General features: G+C 43.7%; 1 protein-coding gene across 1 annotated transcript in view; it reads right to left on the bottom strand.

Annotated features, from left to right (window-relative positions):
* Positions 1-18241, bottom strand: part of NUAK2 (NUAK family kinase 2) — a 31123-nt gene that overhangs the window by 7117 nt on the left and 5765 nt on the right. The window contains exons 2-4 of the mRNA XM_056558068.1: positions 9037-9157; positions 2012-2163; positions 1855-1920 (exon numbers count right to left, since the gene is read on the bottom strand). Of these exons, the coding sequence (XP_056414043.1) occupies positions 1855-1920; positions 2012-2163; positions 9037-9157 (339 nt within the window). The remainder of the gene's footprint in view (positions 1-1854; positions 1921-2011; positions 2164-9036; positions 9158-18241) is intronic.

Genomic DNA, 18241 nt, shown 5'->3' with positions numbered 1-18241 from the left:
GGAGTTAATTCACATTATAATTTTTTTTTTCCCCACGATTTTTTTGTCATATAGGGGACTATTCCATGCAATCTGTAGATTGCATACACTGATCAATGCTATGCCATAGCAAAGCATTGATCAGTGTTATCGGCGCTCCTTTACTACTACCTGCCATGGCTGGCTGCAGTATAGGAGCGAAGATAGGACAGCACAGAGCAGGACCTCCGGCCATCCTCTCAGCTCATCGGGACACCGTGATTTCTGGCTGTTAACTTCAGGATTTTTAGACGCCACAATCAACTTTAACCGTGGTGTCTAAAGGGTTAAAGGAGTACTGCAGTGGAAAATAATTTATTTTAAATCAACTGGTGCCAGAAACTTATACAGATTTGTAAATTACTTCTATAAAAAATCTTAATCCTTCCAGTACTTCTCAGCTGCTGTATGCTCCAGAGGTAGTGCTTTTCTTTTTGAATTTCTTTCCAGTCTGACCACAGTGCTTTCTGCTGACACCTCTGGCCATGTCAGGAACTGTGCAGAGCATGATAGGTTTGCTATGGGGATTTTCTCCTACTCTGGACAAGTCCTGACACGGGCAGAGGCGTCAGCAGAGAGCACTGTGGTCAGACAGAAAAGAAATTCAAAAAGAAAATAACTTTCTCTGTAGTAAACAGCAGCTGATAAGTACTGTAAGTATTAAGATTTTTTTTAATAGAAGTCATTTACAAATATGGTTTACCTTTCTAGCACCAGTTGATTTAAAAGAAATTGTTTTCCACCGGAGTACCCCTTTAATGCCGGACATCACCGCTACTGGTGAGGTTTGGCATTAGCCACAGGTCCTGGCTATGACATGCGCTGCATTGCACAGGGCACTTCCATGATACCTGCTGATGGAGGATCCTACCAACAGGTATTGTGGACATTTGCACAAGTAAAAGTACTCGTGCAAATGTCCAGTATCGGTCCTGATACTATCAATATGGGTATTAGGACATCCCTAATTTAAATGTTTAACATTTTTAAAACACCAGTAAAACTGCTTGAAATCTATGGTGTTCTTTATAAGTGTAGAGATATTAAAAAAAATATATATATGAGTGGTCAGAAGCTCTACATTATGTTTACAGTCCTTTTAGTATGAAACAGTTTTGTTCTGCAATTACCAGTTTAGGGACCATTCACTCTACGGAGTTCAATTGCAGCAGCTTCCCACTGTTTCCAATAGGATTCTGCGGCACCTTGCACACTGCAGTAAAAATTTACATTCCAGACTGTACTTGTAAATTTTTTGGCTGAACGTGCCCAGAAATGCAATGCATTCAATGGATGGGAGGATATTCAATAGTGTGAATGGGCCATCGGCAAGCAGCTTTGTAGACCAATCTGTCATGGGCGGCTCCACTTATGTGAGTAAGGCCAAGTTCACTCTACAGAATCTGCGGCCAGAGATTCTGAATACGGCCAACGCCGACTGAAATCCGTCAGCGCTAGGACTGCTCGGAAATTGCCGTCTCGATAAGTCTGCAGCATGGATTCTGTCAGATTATCGAGCAAGTTCAACGTTATGGCAGAATTTTTGGACTGGAATTTTCTGACGGAAATTGCACCGAGAAAATTCTGCAGTGTGAATGGGATAATGGAAAACCTTTTCACCTGCATGTTGACCTTCAAGTGCGGAGTTCCCAACCGAAAATCCTGAGCGGAAATACAGTCAGAAATTCTGTAGAGTGAACTCGGCCTTACAGCATCAGCGCTGGTCAAACACGGAAGTGAAATTCCATCCACAATAAGACCAACAGAGCTGCTAATGCTAGGTGCCCCAGCAGTTGGACCCTCACAGTTTATAGAGAAGCTATAGTCAATGCTCACCTTCACATTTCTGTTTTCATCCAGGAGAATGTTTTCTAGCTTGAGATCCCGATGCACAATCCCATTCTGAAAGAGACATACAGATTAGCATATTTGTCATGGAACAAAGAAGCAGCAAAGCATTTTTTTAAATGTTTGACCTAAATCTTAAACCTACCGCATGACAGTACTGAACCGCCAACACAATCTGCCTGAAGAATCGCCTCGCCTCTTGTTCACCGAGCCGCTGCCTTTCGCTGATATAATCATACAGGTCACCTTGGCTTGCATACTCCATTACAATGACTATTTTGCTGCTGTTTTCAAACACTGTAGCAGAAGAGAAAAATTAAATTACAGTAAGTATGAACGAGAAATAAATAAAAAAAGAGCAGCCCCAAATATATATGTTTGTCTTATTACATCCCAAAAACAACTGCAAGGGTATCGTGACAACAACTTGACGTTTGTCAACTCCATTACCAACAAGGCCAATCATTGAGGTGTAAAACCTTCTAAATACCTAGAAATGGTCCCCTGTAGTAGTCTAGCTTGGACTGTGAGAGTATTACAGGTTCTGCAGAATATTACATATTGCTTATGTTGGTTGGTTTCACTAAGCCAATTATTTTTCAAAAAGGTACTGCTCAAAAATTCCATTACCCCAAGGAATAATAGATTGTACTAAATAAAACTGTTTCATTTAGTACAATTCTTTAAGCTGGATTTACAATTTTTATGACTAAATAGCAATCATTTGTTCAATAATAAAAATAACTATTTATAAAAGAGATGAATAAATCTAGACAATGCTACATTTCTGAGGATCATTGCCTCTTTACAATATATAAACAAGCACAAAAAGGCCGATTTCAGGGTATGTTCACACTGAGGAATTGGAGAGGAATTTACTAGAGTAATTCCACTTGCTTATTCCTCTCCAATTCTTGCAGCAGTGAAAAACCCCATAGAGTTTAATCAGATTTCTGCTCCTTTGTTCAGGAATTTCCGCTAGCGGTCACTGAATTTCGTTCCGCATGAAGAATGAACATGTTCTTTCTTCATGCGAAATCCGCGTTTTTGTCCCATAGAAATCAATGAAATTTTTCTCCAGCCAGACGCAGTTCCACGCGGAATTTGTGCAAAGAGGGGAAAAAAAAGGGGGGAAATTCTAATTGGTGGTTGTCGTCCAGCAAAAAAACACTTTCCTCCTATATTTCCGTGCGGAATTCTGCATCAATTCCACGCAAATGCCAAGTGAAAAAAAAAAAAAAAAAAAAAAAAGAAATTCCGCTGCAGAATTTTTAAGCAAGAACTCCTTGCCAATTCCTCAGTGTGAACATATCCTTATAGGGTACGTTCATACGAGCGTTTACAGGTGCCTGCTCGGAGCGCCAATATGCCGCTACAAGCAGACACACTGAAGCGATGTGCGAGTCGCTGTGCATGCGCGGTGTACTCGCACACTTTGCGGATGCTTCCCCCCCCCCCCCGAGAGCTGCTGCAATGTGCGAGTATACTGTGCATGCGCACGGCAACTCGCACATCGCAGTGTGTCTGCTTGTAGCGGTGTATTGCCGTTCCGAGCAGGCACACGTAAAGTCACCATACAGCAGTCCTTCAACGGCTGATCCGCACCGTAAAATACGGTGGGGATCTGCTCGTGTGAACGTACCCACAGACTGTTTTTTTAACCATAGATGTGACAGATCTGGTTTAATGGGTATTCCAGCTGTACACATTTATCCCATATCCAATGGACATAGAAATGCTCCATTCTGGAATATCCCTTTTCTTACTGTTATTCCAGTAAGGTGAATGAACACAGAACCAGGTAGTAGTCCTGAGAGGCTGGATAGCACCAGGTAGTAGTCCTGAGAGGCTGGATAGCACCAGGTAGTAGTCCTGAGAGGCTGGATAGCACCAGGTAGTAGTCCTGGGAGGCTGGATTACACATAGTGCAGCTGACTGAGGGAGGAGCAGATCCACGTGTGCTTCCATAAAGTACTAAACGTTCAGGGTGTGAGCTCTCCAGATTTCCTAATAACAAGTTTGGGGTAAGCACCGACTGAAAGGTGGATCTGCTTGTCATAGGTGTGCTATCACATGTAACCATTTTTAATGCCAACTCATGTGACATAATTCATCACAGACACCTAAACACGCAGCAAAAGGCCACACTTACAATATGACTTAAAGCAAACAAGAGTTTTGTTAAAGGGGTACTCCGGTGAAAACCTCTTCTTTTAAATCAACTGGTGGCAGAAAGTTAAACATATTTGTAAATTACTTCTATTAAAAAATCTTAATCCTTCCTGTATTTATTAGCTGCTGAACACTACAGAGGAAATTCTTTTCTTTTTGGAATGCTTTCTGATGACATCACGAGCACAGTTCTCTCTGCTGACGTTATTATAATAATAATAACGCTTTATTTATTGTTGTCCTTAGTGGGATTTGAACCCAAGGCCCCAGCGCTGCAAGGCAGCAGAGCTAACCACTGAGCCACCATACTGCCCTTAGCATACATCTGCTATGCATGGTTTCTAAAATGGACAGAGATGTCAGCAGAGACCACTGTGCTCGTGATGTCATCAGTGTTCCAAAAAGAAAGGAATTTCCTCTGTAGCATTCAGCAGCTAATAAGTACTGGAAGGATTAAGATTTTTTAATAGAAGTAATTTACAAATATGTTTAACTTTCTGCCACCAGTTGATTTAAAAGAAAAGAGGTTTTCACCGGAGTACCCCTTTAAGCTTCTTTTTCTTAAGAACAACATTAAGAAATAAATAAATGGTGGTGCCCCATTTGTTACATAACTGACATCAACAGTGTCTGATGGACTAGACTATATAGACTATAATCGCTTCCAATGGGTTTATTTTATGGCATTCAGTATTTTACTGAACAAAACAGTGCTGCACAAGGCAAGAGTCTGTCATTTTTAAAGCAATTTGAGGTTGACCCTAACAGAGCCTCTGGGCCATATGTGATCACAACCTTCGATCTTCCTCTATACCAGTGCTTCCCAACCAGGGTGCCTCCAGTTGTTGCAAAACTACAACTCCCAGCATGCCCGGACAGCCTTTGGCTGTCCGGGCTTGCTGGGAGTTGTAGTTTTGCAACAGCTGGTGGCACATTGGTTGGGAAACACTGCTCTATACCTACAGTAAGAATCCTTTTACCCAGACAGACAACTAACCAATAGAATCGATAACCACTTATGTACAAGTCAGTGTTCATTGGAAGCTGCAGTAAAAAATGTACATGTTTACCAAGTGCCTAAATGATAGCAGGGGGATATATTCATCTAAGGGTCTATTCACACGTACAGTATCCTGAGCATATTTGATGCGCAGGATTTGAAGCTGCAGATATCAATGTAAACTAAATGAACACCGCTCCAAATCCTGTGCAGGATACTGTGAATAGACCCTTAAAAAAGGTATTACAGGAGGACAAAAACTAGGAAATCAAATTCATTGCTTCTGTTTAGCAATGTTTTCGGCAGCAGACAAGCTGCCATTTAAAGGGGTATTCCGGGAAAAAAACTTTAATATATCACCTGGCTCCAGAATGTTAAACAGATTTGTAAATTACTTCTATTAAAAAAATCTTACTCCTTCCAATAATTATCAGCTGCTGAAGTTGAGTTGTTCTTTTCTGTCTGACAACAGTGCATCTGCTGACATCTCTGCTTGTCTCGGGAACTGCACAGAGTAGAAGAGGTTTGCTATGGGGATTTGCTCCTACTTTGGACAGTTCCCGAGACACGTGTCATCAGAGAGCACTTAGACAGAAAAGAACAACTCAACTTCAGCAGCTCATAAGTACTGAAAGGATTAAGATTTTTTTAATAGAAGTCATTTACAAATCTGTTTAACTCTCTGGAGCTAGTTGATATATAAAAAAAAAGTTTTTTTCCTGGATAACCCCTTTAAGTCTGCAGACAGGGAACTCTACTCAGAAAACGAAAACATAATGCCACCCCTGTCGTCAGGTTGTGTGAGGTAAGGCATCCTTGCCTCATTCATATCAAATTTAGCTGAAGTGCAATACCAGACAACCCCTAGACAGGTACTAAGCTCTTTTTAGAAGCCAGCAACCAAGTTGTCTATGAAGTATACATCTTAGACCTAAATAGGAGAAGAGTATGTCTGGTGTACATGTGCAAAGACATTCTCCAACATAGGCCACGGTAAGGATCTATAGGCTCCTTATGATACAGGTCACTTGTAGGAGCTTTTAGAACATGGGGACTGAAGATGACACTAAGAACATTCCCGGTAAGGTAGCCTCCTCCTGTGTACTTGCTCCAGGTGGCTGGCCTGCTTTCTATCTTTACAGCCCTGTTATCTGCCTGGGCTGATAAGCAGCTGTCCTGTGTTCTGTCTATGCTCTGCACTTTCGCTCCGAGTATGGCGTGGTAATAGAAACCGATAATTGGTTTCACTGTGCTCAAGTTCATTAATGTCATATAGATGATACTCTCTTGTAAAATTGTGCACAACCTTTCTATTTACTGTATCAGATGAACAGAACAACTAGTACAGGCTCTAGAGCAGTGGTTCTTAACCTGGGTTCGATAGAACCCCAGGGGTTCGGTGAGTCAGTCCCGGGGGTTTGGTGGGGGAGGTCGCAACAGGACAGGCAAACCAAGCAATTGCTTGGGGCCCCAAGCTGGCCCGGGGACCCGAGCAGAGTCGGTGTTTGCCCATCCTGTAGCGACGGGGCAATCCCCCCCCCCCCCCATCACTATTAACTCCCTGCGGCCCCATGGAAACGAAGGCGCCGAGGACTGGAGGATAGAGAAGGAGGAAGACGCGCGCTGGCCAGCTTGGTAAGTGACCAGCAACACGTCATCTTCAGTGCTCCGACCACCGGTCCCGAGACCTACTGCTATAGCCGAAGCGGTGGTCGGAGCACTGAAGTGGGCAGTACACAGGCATATACTGTATATGGATGGAGGCTGTATGTCTGTGGGGGAACACTGCCTACATCAGTGGTCTTCAACCTGTGGACCTCCAGATGTTGCAAAACTGCAACTCCCAGCATGCCTGGACAGCCGTTGGCTGTCCGGTCATGCTGGGAGTTGTAGTTTTGCAACATCTGGAAGTCCGTAGGTTGAAGACCACTGGCCTGCCTAATGTGGGGGAGAACACTGCCTGCCTAATGTGGGGGAGAACACTGCCTGCCTAATGTGGGGGAGAACACTGCCTGCCTAATGTGGGGGAGAACACTGCCTGCCTGCCTAATGTGGGGGAGAACACTGCCTGCCTGCCTAATGTGGGGGAGAACACTGCCTGCCTGCCTAATGTGGGGGAGAACACTGCCTGCCTGCCTAATGTGGGGGAGAACACTGCCTGCCTGCCTAATGTGGGGGAGAACACTGCCTGCCTGCCTAATGTGGGGGAGAACACTGCCTGCCTGCCTAATGTGGGGGAGAACACTGCCTGCCTAATGTGGGGGAGAACACTGCCTGCCTAATGTGGGGGAGAACACTGCCTGCCTAATGTGGGGGAGAACACTGCCTGCCTAATGTGGGGGAGAACACTGCCTGCCTAATGTGGGGGAACACTGCCTGCCTAATGTGGGGGAACACTGCCTGCCTAATGTGGGGGAACACTGCCTGCCTAATGTGGGGGAACACTGCCTGCCTAATGTGGGGGAACACTGCCTGCCTAATGTGGGGGAACACTGCCTGCCTAATGTGGGGGAACACTGCCTGCCTAATGTGGGGGAACACTGCCTGCCTAATGTGGGGGAACACTGCCTGCCTAATGTGGGGGAACACTGCCTGCCTAATGTGGGGGAACACTGCCTGCCTAATGTGGGGGAACACTGCCTGCCTAATGTGGGGGAACACTGCCTGCCTAATGTGGGGGAACACTGCCTGCCTAATGTGGGGGAACACTGCCTGCCTAATGTGGGGGAACACTGCCTGCCTAATGTGGGGGAACACTGCCTGCCTAATGTGGGGGAACACTGCCTGCCTAATGTGGGGGAACACTGCCTGCCTAATGTGGGGGAACACTGCCTGCCTAATGTGGGGGAACACTGCCTGCCTAATGTGGGGGAACACTGCCTGCCTAATGTGGGGGAACACTGCCTGCCTAATGTGGGGGAACACTGCCTGCCTAATGTGGGGGAACACTGCCTGCCTAATGTGGGGGAACACTGCCTGCCTAATGTGGGGGGGGGCGCTCTGCCTGCCTAATGTGGAGGAACACTGCCATTGTTGCGAAAATGACATGAGAGTGGCACTTGCCAAAGTAAAGCCGCGCATTTCTGAACTGGTCTCTGGAAGACAACAGCAGAAGTCACACTGATTTGCAGTAAATATTCATTATGTTTTTGTGTGAAAATCATGTTTTCATGGTTTTGTTCATTTTGTGCACCTATGTATAAATATATACCTCCTATGTTTTGAATTTGAAAAAAAATCATATTGTATTTTTACAATTAAGAAGGGTTCGGTGAATGCGCATATGAAACTGGTGGGGTTCAGTACCTCCAACAAGGTTAAGAACCATTGATCTAGAGGGTTAATACAGGAGGTGTTATGCAAGGCGCTAGTATCTGCAGCATAAGATTCCCAGCACAACACACAAGTTTCAGAAACATGGTCTGTATTGCCATTTACAGTATAACATAATATCACAAGTTATTTTTACTTTCTCAAACTGTACAGAACGGTGAAGTAATACATAAAAGTCCCATTGATTCGGAAAAACCACCCAGATGAGTAATCTTTCCTTCCCTTGGCTGCAAACCATAGTCTGTCTCATAGAGTCAAGTGTAGCCTTCACTTTCCTCCCTCAGACAGACATCCTTTCTATTCAATGCTGGGCGGAGATGCAGCAGCGCACCTGACCGGGCCTGCCCTGTGCCTCGCAGCTAATCTGCCTGTGCCAGCATGCCACTCTCCAGGATACAACATGTGTTGGTGGGTGGAGATGTTTTTTATTACGTTTTATAAATATGATGCACATGAGAGATCCTTACTCATAGTGTTATTTAATGGGCCATTAGTGATAATCGTACACAACCTTTATATTGCCCACCTCAAGCCACAGGGCCTACATATATATCACCATCACTATTACTATTATCATTGCCTTTATCCATCAGCCTCTATTCACCTGGGAACACCGTGTCAGGGCAGATTCAGAAAGGTATATTCCGTGTACACACTGTTCTTACCTTCATATATAGAAATAATATGAGGATGGCAGAGGGAACTCATGATCTCCGTTTCTCTTCGGATGTGTAGCATATCCTGTTCATCTTTTATACGGTCTTTGCGGATTGACTTAATAGCCACCTAGTAACAAAGAAAGAAAAGGATTGAAGACCACATGATCCCAAAGTACTAGACGCCCTCCAGAGCTGCTGATACAATACCAGATATTGCCTTCATCCATATGTATGTATAACCTGTCTCCGATAAGGCTCACAATTAGAGCTGGGCAGTATGACCAAATATGTGTATCACAGTATTTTTGTAACTTATGGTGGTTCCATGGTATATAACTGTATTTCTTTCACCCCCCACCAAATCATGTTACCCGCCAGTGCTGTTCTGCTCCCCACAATTAATGATCAGCCCAGCAGGGGTACTATTCACATGTCACCCGCAAGCACTGCCCTCCTCCTCTTTGTTGGGGGCTGCTGGCGCTGGAACTCACTGTATGCCAGTGGCCTCCAGCCTGCGGACCTCCAGCTGTTGCAAAACTACAACTCACAGCATGCCCGGACAGCCAACGGCTGTCCGGGCATGCTGGGAGTTGTAGTTTTGCAACAGCTGGAGGTCTGTAGGCTGGAGGCCACTGCTGTACGCTGTATCCCTATGCCTGGGCTGCAAAAGATAAAAGAAAATAAACTAAAACTTGCCTACGTCAGCCTCACGCTGGGAACTGGAACGTCTGACAGCCGTCAGCCTATCACCGGCCGCAGCGATTTCCTGCCCTGGCCAGTGATAGGCTGAGCCCACTGTCATGTAAGAAGCCTGCTCTTTACATGACAGTGGGCTCAGCCTATCACTGGCCGTGGGCGGGACATCGCTGCGGCCAGTGATAGGCTGAGGGCTGTCCGACGTTCCAGTCCCCAGCGTAAGGCTGACGTAGGTGAGTTAAAGTTTATTTTCTTTATCTTTTGCAGCCCGGGCATAGGGATACAGTGTACAGCAGTGGTCTCCAACCTGCGGACCTCCAGCTGTTTCAAAACTCCCAACGGGGAGGGGCCCAACCAGTATTGCGGTATGGGAAAAATTAATATCGCGCAGCCCGAAAATTTCGGTATTCGGTATGAACCGGTATACCGCCCAGCCCTACTTTTCCCTATTTCTTACATACCCAGACACACCTGGACCACTCTCGCAGAATGGACACCCCTTCATAGAAAATCCCATTAATCAGCTATTAGGCGACATTCACACAAAGTTTTACAGTACCCACCTGCTGCGGTGCTTACATCAAATGTATCTATAGGCTGCTAGTCATTAGTCAGAGGACATAAGAGTGCCCATTTGGCCTTTGTCACCCGGTATACTGTTAATTATTATTATTTTTTTTTTGCTTTGTGTAGCACCATTCTGCTGCAGTATTACAAGCAGAGAGATTCAGTAGACGCATATGAATAAAGGATGTCACTGCATATGCCAAAGAATACATTGGGAAATCCTCCGGACAGACACTGCACACTATAACCTTAGGCTCTTCTAAGGCTAGCATGGTGGATTTTACGTCAACAAAATACGCTATGCAATGCCAGATCTGTTAAACACTGGACACCAATAGCATTCAGTGAGATGGCCATCATTTTGAAGGGAGAAATAACACTGCATGTTGAGTGGCACAAATGTGAACTTGTGCAACTGTCCAGACATATCTTATGACATGGGGCCCATTAAAGGGGTACTCTTGTGGATTTATTTTATTTATTTATTTTTTTTAAATCAACTGGTGCCAGAAAGTTAAACAGATTTGTATATAACTTCTATTAATAAATCTTAATCCTTCCAGTACTTTTTAGGGGCTGTATACTAAAGAGAAATCAAAAAAAGAAATGCATTTCCTGTGATGTCATGACCACAGTGCTCTCTGCTGACCTCTGCAATCCATTTTAGGAACTGTTCAGAGCAGGAGAAAATCCCCATAGCAAACATATGCTGCTCTGGACAGTTCCTAAAATGGACAGCAGAGGTCAGCAGAGAGCACTGTGGTCATGACATCAGAGGAAATTCCTTTCTTTTTCGGATTTCTCTTTAGTATACAGCCCCTAAAAAGTACTGGAAGGATTAAGATTTTTTAATAGAAGTGATTTACAAATCTGTTTAACTTTCTGGCACCAGTTGATTTAATAAATAAATAAATAAAATAGTTTTCCACTGGAGCACCCCTTTAAAGGAGATGACCCTTAATAAAGGGACTGCTGATATTCATATGTCCTAATATGACATATAGAAAGTATGTGTCCTGGTGGGGCAACACTTTAAACCAGTGTTTCCAGACCAGGGTGCCTCCAGATGTTGCAAAACCACAACTTCCAGCATGCCTGGACAGCCAAAGGCGGGGAGTTGTAGTTTTGCAACATCTGGAGGCACCCTGGTTGGGAAACACTGGTGTAAACTAGTATGCCTTCAGAGTGAAATGAAAGTGATTACCCTGAGGGGGGAAACAAATCCCTCCAGGATAATGGAGATATTATCCCAGATGATTTTAAGGGAACCTATCACACAGGTAGCATTGTATAAAACAGGAGGAGCTGAGCAGATTCATATGTAGTTTTATGGGAAAAGATTCAGTATACATTTATTATTTATCAATCTAAACCCCTGCTCATTCTGGGCTTAGGAGTCCAGTGAAAGGAACAGTCCAGTAATCTACAGCCTTTAGATACGTATATGTTGTGCACAATCTTTACCCAAAAAACCATATCAATCTTAACAGCTCCTCCTCCTCTATATCATGATACTTGCAGATAAAGCTTCATTTTCAGTGTGACAGGTCCACTTTAAACCACAGTACACAATTTGGATGCGAATGGTTCTGAAGGTTCTCAGAAGCAGTGTAGAACAATACAGTCACACTTCCCAGTCGGAAATGGCTGGCAACAGGGAACAATAACTTGCATTTAACTCCACAGTCAGTGAGATGTGACACACTTAAGTTTAGGGTTTCTTTAGACCAGCCGAATGCCCACTAAGAAAGCATTTAAGCAGAGCATTTCTATCATCGGGCAGGTAGGACAGAACCTGATCTTCACTGCGCTCCATATTAAGGCTCATGCATTTGGAAGGCGAGACTGTGGCGGGCTGCCAAGAAGAGAGCTTTACCCTTTTCAGCACAAAAGATAATGTTTATTGAGACCTGTGAACCATAAAACTTTTCAATTAAGCCTCCCATAAACCGAGAGCAGATTATGTGTGTAGGACTGGAGATTTACACCTTGCATCTGCCTCCACTTTACCATTCAATGGACTAGAAGGGAGAGCAGTATTCCCAGATCTTACACAAGGCGCCTGGTTCAACAGAAACAAACGAGTAAGGCTGGGTTCACACCACCTTTCTGCAATACAGTTCCCGTATCAGATTTTTTATTTAAAAAACGGATTCCTCAAAACCTGACTAAGGCTGCATTCACATCTCATTTTTGCAATACGGATACCGTATCCCGTTTCTGTACAAAAAACGTATGTCTCCAAACCGGACCGAAACGTATGCAACCATACAGCCCTCCTCATGTTTTCAAACCGTATACGGTTTGAAAACGGATGTCTGTTTGCATACGTTTTAATATGTTTTCCCAAAAAAAAAAAAAAACAGAACAGTGGTCCCCCAACATTCGATAGTAATCCAATCCAAATGAACCATCGTTTGTTGAAACCATCGTATGTTGAGGGATTCGTGCAATGTAAAGAATAGGAGGAAATACGTGTCCCCGCTGCCATGGTTGTCGCCCTCCATCACTGTCGCCTCATCCCCGGGGAGTCCCCGTCGCTCCAGAACGTCTCTGCTGCCTGGGATCCTCGCTCTCCGTCGCCGCCATCACGCCGCTACGCACGTTGCTCCTACTGGATGACGGGACGGCGTGCGAGACGACGCTATTACGTTGAAGGAGAGCGCCGGCGTAGCAGGGGACCCCGAAGAGTGCGCGCTGGAGCCCCGAGGACATGTAAGTGATCGTCAGGGCACACGGCGCACCGTAAACTGCTTCAGCTGCTGCCAGATAGCCGTTCATGCTATGACCCCGACATACAAAAGCATCGTATGTTGATGCTGCCTTCAACATGCGATGGCCTCTGAGAGGCCATCGTATCTTGAAATGATCGTATGTCGGGGCCATCGTAGGTCGGGGGGCCACTGTATTGTGCAAACCGGATGTAACCGTACGCACATACGGTTCAATACGGTTACCATAGAACTCCATTTTAAAATAACCATATACAGGTTGGATACAGTTTTTGACCGGGACACAAAACCGTAGTAGACTACGGTTTGGTGTACCGTTAAAAACTGTATAAACCCGTAAATGATGCAAAACTTACACAACCTGGTTTGCAATATGGTTCGATATGTTTTTTTGAATGAAACCGGATATGGCAACCATATTGCAAAAACGAGATGTGAATGCAGCCTACACTGTATCAAAACGTGTGTACAAATTTTAATCCATATACGGTTTGAAAAATGATGTCTGGTTGTATCCTTTAAAAAAAAAAAAAAAAAAAAAAAAAACACCCATACATATACACATATATACACACACACACACACGTTTTTTACTTTACACTCTATTATGAATAAGGTTTCACTTGTTTGATTGAAATTCCAACAAAAAAAACTGTGCAAAGTCAAAAACCGTATGGTGCTAACCGGATGGAACCGTACGCACATAAGGTTCTGTACGGTTCTTATTGACTACCATGTTTAAAAAAAATAAAATAAAATTTATACGGTTTAATGCGGTTTGTCACCTGGATCAAAAACCGTGGTAGGCTACGGTTTGGGGTACGGGAAAAAAAACTGACAAAACCTTACAGGATACAAAACTGTCATAACCTGGTGCATCTTTTGGCATATCAATTCATACGGTTTTCAATGGAGAGTCAATACATACGGTTTTCAATACGGTTACGTACAATTTTCAATTTTAAAATGTATACGGGAACTGTATTGCAAAAACGTGGTGTGAACCCAGCCTAAGGCTAGCCTTTGTGCTTATGTTTAACGTATACATTTTATACTCTAATACGAAAAGGCAAAAATAAAAAATAAAATACATACACTCTAATGGAGGCAAAAAAACGGATACATTCCATACAGCAGAATCTGTTTCCAACTAACTTACATCATATAATAACAAAAAGACTGCAAGATATAAATATAGGTTTTGTTTTGTATGCTTTTGAACATAACACAATTACAGGTGTCAGCAGCAGAACATTTACTTCTGGTGAGATGCTCTGCAAGGCAAATCTTTAAGGTTTGCTCCTGGAATTTAGATGCTTGGAAGGGTGGAGGCATTTCTTAGTGAATAAAGGAAAACAAGACAAAAGGAAAACAAAAACTTCCAATCAATAGTAGGAACTAGAATGCGGAAGTAACTGAGCCCCACAGACAGATTAGGATAGAGACTGTGTGTCACATATGGGGGTGGGAGACCATGCTGACCCCAAACGTCCCTATGACGAAAACAACTGTTATCACAGGACACATGGGACATGGAGGGGCTGGAACAACATTTGGTAAAGAAATCCTTTTTGTTGTTTCAGGTGGGTGCAAGCTGGGTGCACAGCAGTGGAAAATGTGTTGCATCACTCCCAGGATACAATTACTGGCTTTGTTTAGTCATTGTGAAAATCGGTCATGTTGAGGTTTGATCCGTATTCTGATCAAGTAGCAGAGGAATGCATTGTACTGGCTCTGGGTTAAACACACAAGGAGATCTCTTTTCTGTGATCCGGTGATGACGTACTCTAATATTAGCCATAGATGCCCCGACCTTCCTGCAGGTGACCAGTATATTCCACATACACAATACAAACATGTCTGATAACCATCAAAAACCTTCCATATGTTATCAATGGGTTTATGTCCATAGATAATATGCATGGACCACTTACGTTTATGGCCACACACTAAGCAAACATACAGATCAGCACAGCACCAGAGATCAGAGCCAGACTGAATGTTAATACAGTGACCCCCCCGACCTACGATGGCCCCGACATACCATCATTTCAACATACGATGGCCTCTCAGAGGCCATCGCATGTTGAAGGCAGCATCAACATACGATGCTTTTGTATGTCGGGGCCATCGCATAAACGGCTATCCGGCAGCGCAGACTGCTTCCGCTGCCCCCGGATAGCAGTTTATGGTGCCCCGTGTGCTCCGGTGATGATCTCCTACCTGTCCTCGGGGCTCCGGCGCGTCCTCTTCAGGATCCCCTGCATCGTCATCATCACGTCGCTGCGCACGCCGTCCCGTCATTCAATAGGAGCAGCGTGCGTAGCGACGTGATTGCGGCGATGGAAAGCGAGGATTCTGGGGAAGCAGAGGCCTTGCCAGAGCGTCAAGGACACCCCGGAGACGCGGCAACAGAGATGGAAGGCGACATCCAGGGCAGCGGTGACGGTCCGGAGCGGCGGGGACACGCAAGTATAACTTCCAATACCAGTGGTCTACAACCTGCGGACCTCCAGATGTTGCAAAACTACAACTCCCAGCATGCCCGGACAGCCGTTGGCTGTCCGGGCATGCTGGGTGTTGTAGTTTTGCAACATCTGGAGGTCTGCAGGTTGTAGACCACTGTCCTATACTTTACATTGCACGGATCCCTCAACATATGATGGTTTCAACAAACGATGGTCCGTTTGGAACGGATTACCATCGTATGTTGAGGGACCACTGTATATACATATAGAAGACGACAGGTAGAACTCGGTTATGTGACCTTTATACGCTATAAGCAAGCCTTATGATAATAAAATAAAAAAACAGAAAAACTGGTCATGTAAGTGTGACAAGCCAGTCAGGTAACCAAGCAGGTGGATGGGTGGATGACTTCCATTCAATAAACATAATATCCTTTATTTATTCTATATTGATGAATCGTCAGGTCACATGAAACATTTTATAAAACAGCTTCCTGGTATTCTAATATTTTTCCACCCATGGGGATAGATTAGGATTTCAATGTAATCGCTGATAGCTGTTAAAATGGAAAATTCTGTATATACGGTAGTGCCGACACCTTGGCAATGAGTCCTAACCACTAAGATATGAGAGTTCATTGTTAAAAAGAGAACTTAAGGACCAGGCCAATTTTATTTTTGCGTTTTCGTTTTTTCCTCCTCGCCTTCTAAAATCCATAACTCTTATATTTCCATCTACAGACCCATATAAGGGTTTTTTTTTTTTTGTGTGACCAATTGTACTTTGTAATGAAACCTCTCATTTTACCCAAAAATTTATGGCGAACCCAAAAGAATAATTTTTTCAGAGGAAATTTTAATGAAAACCACAATTTTGCACACTTTGGAGGGTTTCATTTCACATTGTAGACTTTACGGTAAACATGAAATGTGTTCAAAATCAGTAATATAAAATCGCCCTATTTTGACCACCTTTAACTTTTTCATTTTTCCGTATATGGGGCAGTATGAGGGCTCATTTTTTTGTGCCGTCATCTGTACTTTTTATTGATACCACATTTGCATATATAAAACTTTTAGATCACTTTTTATAAAAAAAATTTAATAAAATGTGACAAAAAAAAAACAGCATTTTTTGGAAATGTTTTTATTTTTCACATTTATGCCGTTCACCATACGGGATCAGTAATATTATATTTTGATGGTTGACATTTAGGCACGCGGCGTTACCAAATGTGTTTATAAAAATAAAATTTTACGCTTTTTGAAGGTAAAATGGGAAAGAAGGGACAATTTTCATTTTTATTGGGGGGAGGGAATCTTTCACTTTTAATTTTTCAAATTTTTTTATTTTATTTTTTTTAAACACTTTATGTCCCCAAAGGGGACCATCAATAGCAATCAGTTGATTGCTAATACTGTTCAGTGCCATACATAGGACATAGCACTGATCAGTATTATCGGTCATCTTCTGCTCTGATCTGCTTGAACTCAGAGCAGAGCAGAAGATTCCGGGAGACGGCCGGAGGCAGGTGAGGGGACCTCCAGCTGCCATTACAGATGATCAGATCCCCGCGACAGCGCTGCAGGCGATCGCGGGACCTGCAGTGTATGGCGCGAGCACCGCTCCGATGCTCGCGGTCATACACAGGACGTAAATGTACGTCCTGGTGCGGCAGTACTTAGCACACCAGGACGTACATTTACGGTGTTCGCGTCATATTCTGCAGGTTCCGCCATTAACCCCTCAGATAGCAGCTGTGACCTCAGTGTATGATGCGAGCATTGCTACGATGCTCGCGGTCATACACAGGACATAAATGGACGTCCTGGTGCGTTAAGTACCGCAGCACCAGGACGTACATTTACATCCGTGGTCGTTAAAGGGGTTAAAAACACAACAAAAATGCAGGGAACAGTTATGGTGTAATAAGCACGGTCAGTACATATACCCCTATGTCTGTGTTTCCCATCAATGGATGAGTAATGTACAGAAGCTGCTTTCCTTGCGGGCGACCAAATGATGGGTACCATCATGCCATGTCAAAATACATCTGTAAATTGCCCATATTAATTTCTTTTTATGGTCATGATATTTTCCACAGAAATTAAAAATTAAATTATGCTCAAGGGTGTATTCACAACCAACTTCAATCCACTGAAGTTGTGAAATTTACAAGGCAATCAATCAAAAAGTTGTTTCCCTGTGCCCCTTTGATAAGTTATGCCATTTTTGGTCTAGTTATCAATATGTTTAAGCAATACATAAAGGGAGTATGTTTCTCGGGCCACAGAATGTACAGAGAACAAATAGCAGGAAGGCACCAGCAAGTAAATAAATGGACTTAATCTACAAAGGAGCAAGAACACACCTCAAACTTGTCTGTAGCATTTTAAGAGATGTCAGCCTCTATCTATAGGTGCGCAAGTGTGTGAGCGGCACCTGTTGTAACATCCTCGAATATACACTGCTCAAAAAAATAAAAAGGGAACACTAAGAGAACACGTCCTAGATCTGAATGAATGAACTAATCGGATGAAATACTTTCGTCTTTACATAGCTGAATGTGCTGACAACAAAATCACACAATTATCAATGGAAATCAAATTTATAAACCCATGGAGGTCTGGATATGGAGTCACACTCAAAATCAAAGTGGAAAACCACACTACAGGCTGATCCAACTTTGATGTAATGTCCTTAACACAAGTCAAAATGAGGCTCAGTAGTGTTTGTGGCCTCCACGT

This window comes from Hyla sarda, chromosome 2 (assembly GCF_029499605.1).
Source record: "Hyla sarda isolate aHylSar1 chromosome 2, aHylSar1.hap1, whole genome shotgun sequence".
NCBI classification, from domain to species: Eukaryota; Metazoa; Chordata; class Amphibia; order Anura; family Hylidae; genus Hyla; species Hyla sarda.
This window is presented reverse-complemented; position numbering and strand designations above follow the sequence as displayed.